This window comes from Muntiacus reevesi, chromosome 3, assembly GCF_963930625.1.
Source record: "Muntiacus reevesi chromosome 3, mMunRee1.1, whole genome shotgun sequence".
Taxonomy (NCBI): domain Eukaryota; kingdom Metazoa; phylum Chordata; class Mammalia; order Artiodactyla; family Cervidae; genus Muntiacus; species Muntiacus reevesi.
Window position 1 is genome coordinate 165204541 of NC_089251.1, and position 14826 is coordinate 165219366.

Consider the following 14826-nt stretch of genomic DNA (forward strand, 5'->3'; position numbering starts at 1 on the left):
TTCCCCAGCACCTCATCTTCTTTGGGTCCTCAAAAACCTCAGACAGCAAGAGCCAGGTCTCCAGCTGGGCTGTCTAACGTCAGCCTTTGATTTGCACCCCCACCTCCGTCACTAGGCAGATCCTCTTCCTTAGCAGTGTTTTTTTTGTTTGTTTTTCCATTGAAACCTTTTCATGGCTTCCTAACGCCCACAGCAAGTCTAGACTCTTCTGCCTGGCTTTTGAGGCCCTCCAGAATCTCCAAAGTCTCCCCCTCATAACCTGCAAATGGGTTTTATCCCGAAGGCCAATGACATAATCTGGTCCTGTTCTGTTCTGTGTTCCCACTAGAACATCCTTCCGCTCCCTCCTTGGCCCATGTATTCCATCCATCTGCCAAAACATGAAAAATCCATTCACTGCTCTTACCTGCTGGAAAACACTCAAAAAATTCAATATTTTCTTTTTAGTAATAGTCAAACCATGACAAAAATGCTATGTCCAAACTCCCTTCACATTCTATAGTCTTGAGGCCTGCAGGTTACATGCTACTAAAAGCCGGATTTGGGAATCTAGTCTGGATAGGGCCTGCTATTGAAGGTTATGAAAGGAATCTTCAGGGTCTCCAAGAAGAAATAAAAATGTACAGGTTTAATCAATCATGTTGTCATTTGTAGTTACATCAGGTAAATGTACGAAAAACTAAATGTAAATATTACAGCTTTTAACACTGGGATCCTACAAACAACAGGCTTATGAAGATATTTTGAATCAGTTCTTATTAACTTAACTGCTGTTCATACTAGAATTTCTCTCCAACAAGGAAAATAGAAAATTTTTTTGGAAAAAAATCTCCACTAGTTACACACAGACTTTATCGTTCTTACCTTGCAAAGCGTAAGACATTGTCCCAACACGCTTTACCATGTTCTGTTTGTCCTGGGGGGTGATCTTACAAGTTGCAACCAGTTTATCACTTTCTTTCACTTTTTCTATTGCTCCCTGTGAAATACAAAATGTGGTGGTATTAATAAATCTGAAAGGATTAGTCATTAGTTTAAAATGTAACAAAGCCAACATATTCTATAATTGTCTTGCTACTGAATAGGAAAATGCCCCCACAAAATGAGAACATGAGGAATGCATCTCACTGTAACTTCTTGTAAGTCGCTTGGAAACAAAAATGCTGCTATTCTTGTAAAATATAGCTAAGCTGAAACCTACACTTTTATGCTGCAACAAGGCTGAAAACTAAATAGTACTCTTTTCTTGTAACATGAATAAGTCATTTTCAGGTGAGAGCGGAACATGATTGGAAAACAGGCACTAGGTCCAGGAGTCATTTGATCCGGGACAGTCTAGCGTATGTGCCGGGGCACTCTTGCAGAGAATTTCGTAAGCTGCTACCTCGCTGTGCTGATCATAAGCTTTACTGTGATTTCTGTAACAAGTTCGGACTAACTTCAAATTAATACTGAGATGGAAACAGCTGTAAAAGCTGCCAAACATTTCCCACACTCGTGTCATCACACGGCTCACGGGTGCTGTCTGGGAAGAACTCTACGCCTGTGTATAAATCAGGTTGCCCACCTAGGACTGTCAAGGCAGGCACAAATTCCTACAACAAGCTAACTGTTCTGAGGGCTTTTTTCTTTTTTGAGATTTTAATTTTTTTATTCCCACCCACCCCCATTACAGCAAGGTAACTGACAGATAACATTATATTAGTTTAAGGCGTACAACATAATGAATTTGAGACATGTGTATAATGCAAAATGATTACTACCATAAGTATGTAAGATCCATCACCTCAGTGAGTTATAAACTATTTTCTTCCTGTGATGAGAATTTTTAATATCTACTCTCCCAGCAGTTCCACCTGTGAGTATATACTCAAAGAAAACAAAACCACTGTCTCAAAATAAACCCAAGCACATCACAATACCCTAGAGTATGATGGCCGATTAAATACCCACCGTAAGGAGGTAATGTGCAGATTTTGAAAGAGAGAAAAATTAACCAGAATCAAAATCTGAGCACACTCCAAACCAATCTTTAGTTTTAAAAAAAAAAACCTTTATGATGGGAACTATTCAGTTTCCTTTTTATTAATGTAAACAAACAAAATCGACATTGACAACTCTGACCTTAATTAGGACAGACTGCATCAGGCTGGGGGACAGGACATCTGATTTCCCCTGGACAGGAAAGGCCCTAGGAGGACTCGCCCACACATTAAGCAGGGAGGGTCCCGCCGAGGAGGGCAAGAGCCATTCCTGGCACTGACTTGACCACCACGATTATTACATCTGCGACCTGCCCTAAGTATATCCATAAAGGAACAGCTATCATCCTTTTAGTTCCCTCCAGATAATCTTTCTACAGAATAAAAGAAACTGAACCACCACTCAGGTATCTGAACGTGACGCCCTCACTCTGTAAGCCCGCTGAGCCGCTCCGGCTGGTTTTGGGGAGGAGCTCCTGACTGGGGGGCGCTGAAGGGCGAAGCTCCCGCAGCTGACCCCGCACCTGGGTCCTGACCTGGCCGGGACCTCATCCGTGAACGCCTAGGATCAAGTTACCTTGTGAGCGCCAAGAATGTCAGGGAAGCAGCCAAGGAAACCTTTATACTCATGATTACATTCCATCAGGAAATGGAGATCTTTCTTTGGCTGTAACAAGAAAGATTGGCTATTATTGGTGGAAGAATTTAGACAATCGAAGAGAAAACGGTTACATTTAAGGGCTGTATCAGGCAAATCTGCCAGGCATGACATGAAGTTACTGAGTGTAAAGCAGTCAACCTAGTTCTCCTATAAGAAAATAATCCCCAAGAACTCTGTACTGTCATTGTAAGCTGTGAAAAAAACGATAAAACTGTGGATTTTTAGGTTGGTTGGTAAAATTAGCTATTTTGAAGTGGCCCAAAATACAACACTGTGAACAAACTTAAAAAAAAAACTAGTTAACTCCGTGTGTTTACACAGAAGCAAGTAAGACGTTATAGCTTAATGTACAAATTTTAGCAGAAAATAAAAAAATTGCTAAAAATCTGGTAATCATTAAAAGTGGCAACTATACATTTTTCCATTTGTTCTGTGATAATATTTAAAGTTTTGGTGTGCACGATTCTAAAAATAAATTTCTTTTTTTTACAAGTATCAGGAGAGTAGTTAATGACCACATGAATGTATGGGTATACAAATATATATTTCAAGTTGTCATCTGCAAAAAAAAATTTTTTTTTTAATTTAAGGGTTTGAAAAAACCTCAACAGTCCCCTTAAGGAAACATTATCTGGTATCTATGAACATAACTGAAATCAGGCTACTAAAGACTCCAATAAAAGCCAGGTGGCTACAACAAAATCTGCTTCCTGCCAGGAATTTGAGCAGGGCTTTCTCTTTATTAGCTGTTGATCCTCAGCCCACTCCCAGGCAGGTGCTTCCATCGCTATTTACAGACCAGGAAACCTCTGCTCCGAGAGGCTGAGCAAGACTCCAAACAGGAAGAGTGAAGCTCTTTCCTGTAGGTTCTAATCCCCTGGTGGCTGAGATGGATCCAGACCATAGGCTGGAGCTGTTGAAGCTTCCTGATGATGAATTATCCATTACTTTAGCTTGGCCTAAGAAATACTACTACTTGGTGTAATTAATAAAGATGCGTTGGGACAGAAGAGAACAGTCTTGTCTCTTTGGAAAGCTTGTCTTAAAATAGGTTTTAAATAAAACATGTGGATTAGGTAGCATAAAATCTTCACTGGAACCATGTGGCTATGTTAATATACCTGTTCTGCCACAAGGCTGGCAATTTCTTCATAGGTCTTTCCTGCTTCAGTTATTGCATCATTGAGATCTGTTTCACCTGGGAATCAAGACAGTCATATGCATGTTACAACTTATATTTCCTTTTCATTACTTCTAAAATGTTATTATAGCAAACTTCAAACTTTGAAAACTATACAATAGAATGAATCCTCATCTACCCATCACCCCCAACTAACAGCCTATGTCCAATCTTTCAGTCCCCTCCCTTCCTCTCCCTTTTACTGGTCATTTAACACTTCATTCATACATTTTACCTAACAGACAAGGGCTCTTTAACAAACAGAGACAACCCCAATCTCACACCTGAGAAAAGACCACTGTTCCTGATATGAACTGCCCAGCCAGCGTGTAGCCGCCTGGTGTCTCCAATCAAGTTGGCTGCTTGAGTCAGGATGCAGACCGTCCATGTGGCACAGAGCCGACATGTTTCCTACAGAGGTTCTTTCTCCTCTGTGTGTTTTTCTCAAATTTCTTTCTGGGAAGTGTTGAAGAAACCAGGCTGTGTGCCTTGGTCCCACAGTCGGGTTCTGTTGAGTGAGTCTCGGTGGTGACAACAGTCTTCTGTTTCCTGTACTGTCTAGATCTTTCAGTTTAGTATTTATTTAGTATTTTAGGTTTGCAAACTGGTGCTATATTGCTTCTGTCACTGCGCCTTTATTAGCTGCAATACTTTATAAAGAGAAACTTTCCTTTATCAGCTTTTTGTTACCTTGAGGTACGGGGACAGGAAGAACAGGTTAAATGCTTCCTTCTTTTTATAGTTTTCAGAATTATAAGCTGATTCTATTCCATCCTCCAAAGCTGACTGAGATTAACTTTTTAAGAATATCATTGCAAGTCTGGATTAAAGTTGATATGCTTCATTTCATAGCAATCATTATCTTCACTAAGCTCAAATTTTCGCTTCATAGGACAGTGGAAGGTTCTTCAGATTGGCATCCAGGTTCTTTCCCTCCGAGCTCTGGATTATTTCAGGCAAACAGTATTTCAAAATCGCCATGTGGGTGATGCTGGGAGTTCTTGTTACTGGACTTGGTAACTATTTCTAGGTCTTTTCAGTGAAGAGAGCCAAGTGTGTATCTGTTAATTCCAAATTTCTAACTTATTTTTCTCACCTTCCCCCTTCGGTAACTAAGTTTTTTTTCCCCCCTATGTGTGTGAGTCTGTTTCTGTTTTGTAAATAAGTTCATTTTTATCACGTTTTTAGATTCCATGTTTAAGTGGTATCACTGATATTTGTCTTTCTCTGACTACTTCACTTAGTATGATAATCTCTGGACCCATCCATGTTGCTGAAAATGGCATCATTTCATTCTTTTTTATGGCTGAATAATATTCCATTTATATAAATACCACATCCTCTTTATCCATTCATCTGTTGATGGACATTTCGTTGCTTCCATGTCTTAGCTACTGTATGAAGTGCTGCTGTGAGCACTGGGTGCCTCTATCTTTCTGAATTAGAAATTTCATCTTCTCATAATTTTTAGATCTGTGCCCAGGAATAGGCTTGCTGGATCACACGGTAGCTCTATGTTTAGTTTTTTCAAGGAACCCCCATACTGTTCTCCATAGTAGAAGCGCCAATTTAAATGCCCACCAACAGTGTAGGAGGGCTCCCTGTTCTCCACACCTTCTCCAGCATTTATTATCTGTATACTTTTTGACGATGGCCATTCTGAGTGGTGTGATACCTCACTGCAGTTTTGATTTGCATTTCTCTAACTGGCGATGTTGAGCACCTTTTGGGGTGTCTTGGCCACAAGAGGCTTATCTTCCCAGACCTTGGGTTCTTCATCTAAAAAAATGGGGGCCAGACCAACGAATCCTCAAAACTCCTTCCCAAGCTAAAAGTTTTAACTAAAAGACACAATTCAGCCAGGCCAACAAGAAATATTCAAATACGGGAGCCACAGGTCTTACATTTTGGTAAAAGACTAATTTCTTATACCTGGAAATACTCAGACATTGACCCTCAAAGACCTACCCTCCCTGGGTATCAGAATAATGCCACGGTGACAGTACCAAGCCTATCATTTCTATAAGCGATAGGACGTCCTCAAATTGAATAGGTGCCACTCATCTGGCAAATACTTTTACTTCCTACCAGCTCCACGTGCCAAATTAAGAAAACAAACCAAGATATAAAAGAAAATTGCTAACTCATAAGTGTTGTCCATGGAAATGCACAATGAACTCAAAATACCACAAGTGGATATACAATATGGGATAAGCTGAAAACAATAATGAGTCAGCAAGAGACATAAGGCAATATGAACTTGTTACTCAGTCAAGATATTTCCCTCCAAATGTCCCTGGTAAGATCTGGCTCTTGACAGTCAGACTCGGCTTCAGAGTTTGGCAGAGAAATGAAAGCAGGGCAGAGTGTCACATACCATACCCGCCTGCTTCACTAAAACACAAGAGCTGTATCTGAGCACAGGAAAGGCAAAGACACTAGCCAGGAAATCCAAACTATTACCACCCACCACTTTTCTCAAAACTAGTAAGGTGAGGCGGCAAAAGTCCTCAGTGGAGCCGTGCATCCAGTTTAAACGCCACTGATGGGGTGCTTCACTGCAGTTATTGCTTGTCTATAAGAGCCCGAGGAGGCCAGTCTGTGGGTTAAGACACCCAGGGCCCCAAGAACAAACAAAGGAAGGTGTACCTTGATAACCACTAGAACTGAAGACTGTGGCTAAGCTCTGCAAGGCCTTCCCTATCTTCTGATACTCCTTGGGTAATGCTGAAAGAGAAAAAGGAATAAGTCATTCACTAAGTTGAGCAAAATTAAATGATCCAACTATTTTCTCAAATGATTCAAAATAAGTTTGTATTCTTTAACAGAATATCCATACAGAAGGTCTGTTTTTACACATTAATTTTTCTTCAGTTTTTAATCAATCAACTGTTCAACAAATAGTGGACACTATTATCATGAACACCACCACCAGTGCCCACACTCTCACTCACTGGATGACATTAAAGCGAACTGGAAGCTCATTTAGAAGATGATTTCTAGGTTTGAGTCCTTCCGTATATACAACACCAACCTGATCATCACAACCACCCCTCCACCGATGCAGATGCACCATCTCCCCTTCCTGGGTTAGGAACGCTGGGGTTACGTGGCTAGTAAGTGGAGGATCTGGTTGGTGCCTGTTATTCCTAATCTGCTGCTTTTCCCACTCTGCCATGTACCTGTGAGTGATTATTTACAAAACAAAACACGACCAAAAGCAACGGGGTGTGGAGAAGAACGGCAGTGGAAGCTCACAGGGCCAGGGAGGAGGGATTTTAGCTTTCTCATCTGTATAATAATAAGATTAATTAAATCATCTCCGATGCTCCTCTACTGCTAAATCCTAGGCTTCTAGGGTCACTCTGGAGATCTCTCCAGAGAAGAGTCTTTGCATCTCAGGCTACTTTCATTTGCAATCTGTACAGTTTCCTGAAACACAACTGCTGCCTTCAAAAGAAACCATTACTCGCATTTGAAGAGACTATTATAAAGAAAAATGATTCACACGTTTCTTTAAAAAAAAAAGGTCCAGGACAAGGAAATTTGACATACGGTCTACAAGCTATAAGAAAGAGGAAACAAGAATTCAAATTATATTAGCTTAGTTAATTTTAATAAATTGTTCACCCTTTTGTAACTCAGTTTTTGCCTTTACACCGGGGATTAAAACTACTTGCTGTGTGTTTCACCATGCGGAGTGTGTCCTAGACTTCTCACTTCATAGATTGGGAATTTTAAAAAACTCTCTTGTGAGAGGAAAGAAACTATGGCTGAATCAAATTCTAAACAAAACATGTCAACCTCCTGTTCCCCCAAAAGAGAGCAGCCTAATACTATTAGTATTTCCTCATCTTGGTCTGTGGATTTTACAGGACATGGAGTTGACCAGATGTTAGACATAAGGGATTTGATTTTTTAATAGAAGCCATAATCCCAGACTTTTGTGATATCCTTAAACATTTTAAGATTTGTACTCATTTAAAATTTTCTTTAAAAAGGGGAAACTGCTGAATTTACAGTTAATTATTTTAACAATTAAATTATTTCATTTACGTTTTAGAGAAGTATCACTCCCTTTTTGGCTCATGAGTTATTCCCTGTGACCAAAGGCCTGAAACAGATTTTATTTTCTGATGCTGCATTTGTATAGGTTATGTTTTCAGGCTTAGTTCTATTTTCAGCATTTCTTTGCCATGGGAAAAGGAACCAGTGTTATTGCTCCTGGCGTCTGCCCCTCGAGCATAAACAGCTGGTACATGACAACGGTTCTGTTGATATAAAATATCACGTGAATGGTGGAGGGCCATTGTAAGGCCTGCTTTTTCCTGCAAAGGGCGAGACAGGAAACATTTTAGGCTTTGTTGGGCTGCAGGTTTCTGCTGAAAGTACTCAACTCGGCCATCCTTCACACCACAGCAGCCAAGGCGTGATCCCCACAGCGGACACTGGACTGTGCTTCTCTCCTTGGCTGCTGGACGGCAGGGCGGCCTGGGTCTGGGGGACACGGGAAAATGGTTCAGCGGAGAAAGGGAAGGGAGGGTGCAGTGCAGCAGGCAGAGAGCGGAGCGGACAGCGGCACTTCTTGGGTCTGACCCAGGCTCCGGGCTTTCTGCTACCACCCGCCACCGGGCTTTCCTAAAATTAGAGCTTTAGTCAAACACACAACTCACTAGAGGGATGACTATTAAAAAGATCCTGAGATTAAAAATAACCACGGGCACTTTCTCTGCAGGCAGAAAGGGTGACTCTTCCATGGATTACAAACCCCACGTAACTGGAAATATTTAAGTGAATGTGATGCTTTTTACGGGGGTTCTTGAACCCGCTTTGGTCAAGCCAGTCTCCTGTGCTGTAACCGGGTTGGGAGGCGAGGTTCCGCAGAGCGCCGTGGCTGTGGCGCTGCCCGGCCCCCGGCCCCCGGGGACGCACTTACGTCCTGTGCACCGCTTCCAGTGCTCCTGGCCCACGTTCAGCAGCTCCTTCACGCCGTCGTCCATGGCTTTGGTGAACTTGCCGACAGCATCACACTTCTGTTCTCTGTGGGGCAAAAACACAAGGAGGTTGCGTCCCTGACTTCACTACCCAACGTCCAGACAACGTGAGGTGTAAGAGGAGAAAAGTCCAACATGGTCAGGGGAGCTCACAGCAAGCCTGACCACGGGTACTTGTGTTGCGCATTCTAGCAACTGTGCTGTAACTAAATCAGTCTTAAAAACCGGCTGGATTCAGGTTTTTAAAGAACTGCTTCAACATCTGCCACTTATATTTTAACTCTGCTTTCTTTCGCCCTCCATTCCTTGTGAATTCTAACTAAAACTGTTCTGAAGTAAATAAAATCTTCGTTTCTTGAATATCTTACTGATCTTACTGAGTGAAGCTCAGCCACTGCGGGTACTGGTGACTCTACAGTATGGGCTGCTGGTGGTAACTGTTCACTCATTCCAACAACTACTTTAATGAATCAGAGAAAACAAACCTACACACACAGCATCTAAGTGATACAGAAGATACCAGTTCCTTCAGGATTAAAAAGCTTTTCCTGACTTGAAAAAAATTATCACAATATACTTTTAAATGAAAGAGGAGGTTATAATAGAGACTGTGTAACATGAGGTCACTTTTGTTTACACAACCATTTTCCCTTCAGATACACTGTAGAGTAGGGTCTGGAAGAACACAGACCTAAGTCAACATATTAACACTGATTTTCTCTCTGTGTAGTTAGAAGACTGTCTATATACTGGACAAAACATAAGCAATGGTTATACATTAAGAAAAAAGGCTGCTTAAAATTATTACTATGAACAAACACAAGATTTCTTATTAATCTTTATACAGAAAAGGAACTACTCCAGACTTTCAACTAAGCCTCCATTAAAAAGATGACAAGATTAAAAACAAGAGATTAAAACAACACTGGAAAAACAGGCCTGAGATTGTTCTCTTCAAGGCTATGTTCAAAGAGATTTCTGGCCCGTGGACTGATCCGTGGGTGTCAGCTGGCTCAGTGCCATGCCGTGTCCTCATACTTTATTATTAATAACTACCAACCACTGTGTCAACTGTGAAATCACTGACTTCAAGGTAAAAAAGAAGCTGACTTTAACTGATGTTATGGTTAGAAAGACAGTGTTTCAAGGACAAGAGATGCTCTCCATGACTTCTGACCACAACCCACTCATTTCACACCCTCTCATCTGATGATGTGAATTCCAGGTGTGGTCAGACGGGCCAAGGCCTGTGAGCAGAGGAGGTGGATCCAGTTTGGGAAGCGGGGGCGGCTGGCAGGATCTCTTACATTTCCACTAAGTCCAGGTCAGGTGCCTCTGGCTCCATGGTGGAGAATATCATAACTCCGACCAGCTCATCTTTCTCAGCCTTCCTCTTCCCAGTTTTCCATTCCTGTAAAGAGGAACGTTATGACGTTAAAGTGGGGAGCGGAGCCAAACGGCTCTTTCAAAATCCCGTCCTAGCGTCGGCTCACTGACCGTCTTTATCCTTCTAACTCTCGGGGGGCAGTGCCATGCTGTCTCCTTCCGCACCCCCTGCATCTCCAACTCCACCCCACACGTGAGCAGTGTGAGCGGTGCCGTGTGCCGAACGGTCCTTAAGAGCTCAAATCCTCTCGGAGTGAGGTGACCCAGGACTTGTCCTTTCCCAAGGCCCACCCACCTGTACAAACACACCCGAGGAATCTGACAAAGCACCTCAAAATTTTAGGTTGTTTTCTTGAAAAGATTAAAGCCTTTCTAAATATAAAAAACAATATTATAAACTATTAAAAATTACTACAAATCAAATATATATGGACTTCCCTTGTAGGCCAGTTGGTAAAGAATCTGCCTACAATGCAGGAGACCTGGGTTCAATTCCTGGGTCGGGAAGATCCCCTGGAGAAGGAAATGGCAACCCTCTCTAGAATTCTTGCCTGGAGAATCTCAAGGACAGAGGAGCCTGGCAGGCTACAGTCCATGGGGTTGCAAGAATCGGAGATGACTTAGCGACCAAACCACCACCACCGTGTGTCTATAACACACCCACAGAAAAGTGCCCAAAGCAAAAATTCACAGTACAACAAATTCTCATACAGTCAATTCCTGTGTAATTACTTTCAAGGGCAAGAGAGAGAATGAGAGCTGGACTTCTGGAAGCCCCCTTCTCGTCCCTTCCCCGTCACTGCCCCTTCCCTCCCCCTCCAGGGGTAACCATGACCACCCACTCTTGATGGTTTTCAGTTCCTCACTTCATACAGTTTCACCACTGAAGTCCCTGCACCATGGTTTTGCTACTTCTGTGAATTAGCTGAGAACACAACACTCGGCATTCTCCTGTGTCTGCCCTTAGTTGCTCAACCTATGCTAAGAAGTTACACGCACACTGTTGTTACAGCTGGACTTCACTCATTTCTTGGCTGTGTAACATTCCCTCGAGTGACTGGTGCCCAGTTTATTGACCCCACTGTACTACGGGTAGCCATCAGTGGCCCTGGCGAGTTATGGACAAAGCTGCTGTGTACACATCTCCTGGTGTGTGTGCACATGCACTTCTGTGGGGATATAACAAGGCGTGGAAAGTTGTTCAAGCAGATAATGCCAAACTGTTTTCCAAACTGGTCACACCAGCTTCCACACCCACCAGCAGACTGTGAGTTTCAGAAGCTCCTTATCTCACCAAGAAGACACATGGCATCTTGGTCTTTCTAATTTCAGCCTTCTGGTAAGTTTATTCACTGTGGCTTGAATTTGCGTTTCTTATTACTCATAAGACTAAGTGCTTTTCTATACACTACTGACGATTCAGGTATTTTCTTTTGTGAGTTGTTGCTGTTCAGTCGCTCAGTTGTGTCTAACTCTTTGTGACCCCAGTGACTGCAGCACGCCAGGCTTCCCTGTCCATCACCAACTCCCAGAGCTTGCTCAAACTCATGTCCATCGAGTTGGTGATGCCATCCAACCATCTCATCCTATCCTTCCTTTTCCTCTTGCCCTCAATCTTTCCCAGCATCAGGGTCTTTTCCAATGAGTCGGCTCTTCACATCAGGTGGCCAAAGTATTGTAGTTTCAGCTTTAGCATCAGTCCTTCCAGTGAATATTCAGGGTTGATTTTCTTTAGGATTGACTGGTTTGATCTCCTTGCTGTCCAAGGACTCTCAAGAGTCTTCTCCACAGTTTGAAAGCATCAATTCTTTGGCGCTCTGCCTTTCCTACTGTCTAGCTCTCACATCTGTTCATGACTACTGGGAAAACCATAGCTTTGACTAGTCGGACCTTTGTAGGCAAAGTAATGTCTCTGCTTTTTAATGTGCTTCCTAGGTTTGTCATAGCTTTTGTTCCAAGGAGCAAGTGTCTTTTAATTTCATGGCTGCAGTCACCATCTGCAGTGATTTTGGAGCCCAAGAGTGTCTGTCACTGTTTTCATTGTTTCTCCATCTGTTTGCCATGAAGTGATGAGACTAGGTGCCTCATTTAAGCCATGATCTTAGTTTTCTGAATGTTGAGTTTTAAGCCAGCTTTGTGAGGGACATTACCAAATCTCCCATTTGTTTACTGGTTTATCTTGCTTATCAATTTGTTTGGGTTTCCCCATATTCTAAAATCCAGCCCTTTGTTGACTATACACGTTCATATCTTCGACTTTTCCTTTTAATAACTTCTGATAAACCAAAGTTCTTTTTTTTTAGGGTAGTCAAATTTGTCAGTCTCTTCCTGCAAATTTGTCAGTCTCTTCCTGTATGTGTCTTATTTCAGAAATCCTTCCCTACCCTAGGGGTACGAAAATCTTCTCCTAAGTTACCTTTGAGAAGCTTTATTGTGTTGTCTTTCACATTTAAACTTGTAAACCATCAGGAATTAATTTTTTTTAGACTCAATATGGTGGAAGCTTTCAACCAGATAAAAGTAGAAAGAAAAATATTTTAATAAACCCCTATAGATTCAGCTTCAAAAATTATCAACTTTTCACCAAACTTGTTTTATCTGGTCTCCTCCATCCTACTTTTATTTCTTGTTTATTTTAACGGAAATCTCAGATAGAATATCATTTCACCTATAAATACTTCACTGTGTATCTTTAACAGATAAGGGCCAAGTCTTAAAAACATTACCAAAATACCAACATCAAACCTAACAAAATCAACAGCTTGTTGTGAGGCAGTGACCACATTTATTTTTCCCAGAGATGCCATCCAATGGAGATGCCATCCAATAGAGATGCCATCCAACAGAGCACCACTGATAGGAAAGACTGCCTATCCCCCTCCCCCATCCTCAGAATCATTCTTGTCATAAATCAAGGGCCCATTCTATTCTATTGATCTGCTTTTAAAATATTTTAGCTTTATAATGAGTCTCAACATCCAGGAAAGGCTTCCTCCCATTTCATCTTTATTTTAAAGAGTATCTTGGCTATTCTTGGAGCTTAAATTTTCTATGGAGGACATCTTTTCAGTTCTTCAATTCAAAAAACATAGTGCTGGAACACTTATTGAGGTCGTCTTTTTATTTCTCTCAGCAGTGTTTCATGGTTTTTAATGTAGATTTACATTTTTCTGTAGGTTCTTTTGGGTTTTCTATGTCCAACCATCTATATGAACTACTCTTGCCCAGAGAATCACAATTTTTAACAATTTTCTAGTTTTATGCTGTCATTTAGCAGGTGAGGAAATTGTGGCCCAAAGAAATTCATGTTTCGGTCAAGGTCATGGAGGTAGTCAGAAGCAGAGCCAAGACCAAAACCAAGTGCCCTGGCCCCAGGTTCTTTCTTGTTTCTCTTACATCAAAAGCACCAAAAAAAGAAAAAAGCCTAAAATTTGCATAAAGCATAACCTTTATAAATGCTTCCTGTTTTTTTGTTTGTTTTGGGGTTTTTTGGCCATGCCAGGCAGCTGATGGTACGTCAGTTCCCCAACCAAGAACTGAACCCGGGTGCTCGGCAGTAAGAGCATGGAGTTTAACCACTGAATCGCCAGGGAATTCTTTAGAAATGCTTCCTCAACAGAATCCTAGACAGATCAAACAAGCCCTTGTTAAAGTCCTGTGGCAAGCAGTATAAGGCACCAACTTGGAGGGGGTTCCACAAAGTTTTTATAACTGCTATATATTACATTTTGACATGGAAGCATTCACCATGAAATGCAAAAAGACTACAAATATTTAAATGGAATGATCTCTAACCTATAAATTATACTAAGCATGACCAAACAAATGATTGCATACAATGGAGGACTAAGGTGACACACAGCTATTTCACTATTTCACAACAATAGTGAGATGACAAGCAGCCAATTTCTTCTTGATTTTCAAACAAGAACAGTGACTGCAGGCAGAATGACTGCCCACGGGGCAGAGGCAGACCTGGACAGACAACAACAGTTCTGGAAAAACAAGGTGGCTTTGAGAAAGCAGCTTCACTTATGAATCTACTTTTCATTACACTATTTACACTGTAAGGTCAAAATATGATCCTAAGAAATCATTCACACTATTTCCCTAAATTCATGCTGAAAATATCCTACACAGCTTGGGGTCTATCCTATATTTAACAGCATTGAGGAAAAAGCCCCTCATCCTATCACATCCCTCACCCCTGTCCTCACTGGGCCAACTGGTTCCCAGTTTGCAGAAAATCATTTTGGCAAACTCCTTGCTCACACACTGTAACTACTTTACTATTAGAAATAGCCAACTAATCAACGTGATTTAACTTCCTTGGCATGAATGTGACAATTTTCAATATCCTCCAGGATTATAATAAAATGTCCTACCTTCTCATCTCGGAAATTTAGAAACTGCTGGAAGACCTCACTCTCTGAGATTACTGGGTGACGACACATCCTGGTCATCCAGGCCTGAAGCCGCTCCATGCGCATTTTGATAAACTCTTCTTCAAAGCGACCTGCAAGAGACAAGCCAAGAGTAACGTGCGACTTTGCCCAGGAGGAATCATTGTTACCCAGGCGGAAACGCTGCTCATACGGCTACTGGCTACTGGCAGAGATACTC

General features: G+C 41.7%; 1 protein-coding gene across 2 annotated transcripts in view; it reads right to left on the minus strand.

Moving 5' to 3' along the window:
* Window positions 1–14826, minus strand: part of SNX9 (sorting nexin 9) — an 89110-nt gene that overhangs the window by 4761 nt on the left and 69523 nt on the right. For both annotated transcript variants that reach the window (XM_065931056.1, XM_065931057.1), the window contains exons 10-16: window positions 14589–14719; window positions 10125–10228; window positions 8760–8863; window positions 6473–6550; window positions 3765–3841; window positions 2560–2649; window positions 865–979 (exon numbers count right to left, since the gene is read on the minus strand). In XM_065931056.1, the coding sequence (XP_065787128.1) occupies window positions 865–979; window positions 2560–2649; window positions 3765–3841; window positions 6473–6550; window positions 8760–8863; window positions 10125–10228; window positions 14589–14719 (699 nt within the window). The remainder of the gene's footprint in view (window positions 1–864; window positions 980–2559; window positions 2650–3764; window positions 3842–6472; window positions 6551–8759; window positions 8864–10124; window positions 10229–14588; window positions 14720–14826) is intronic.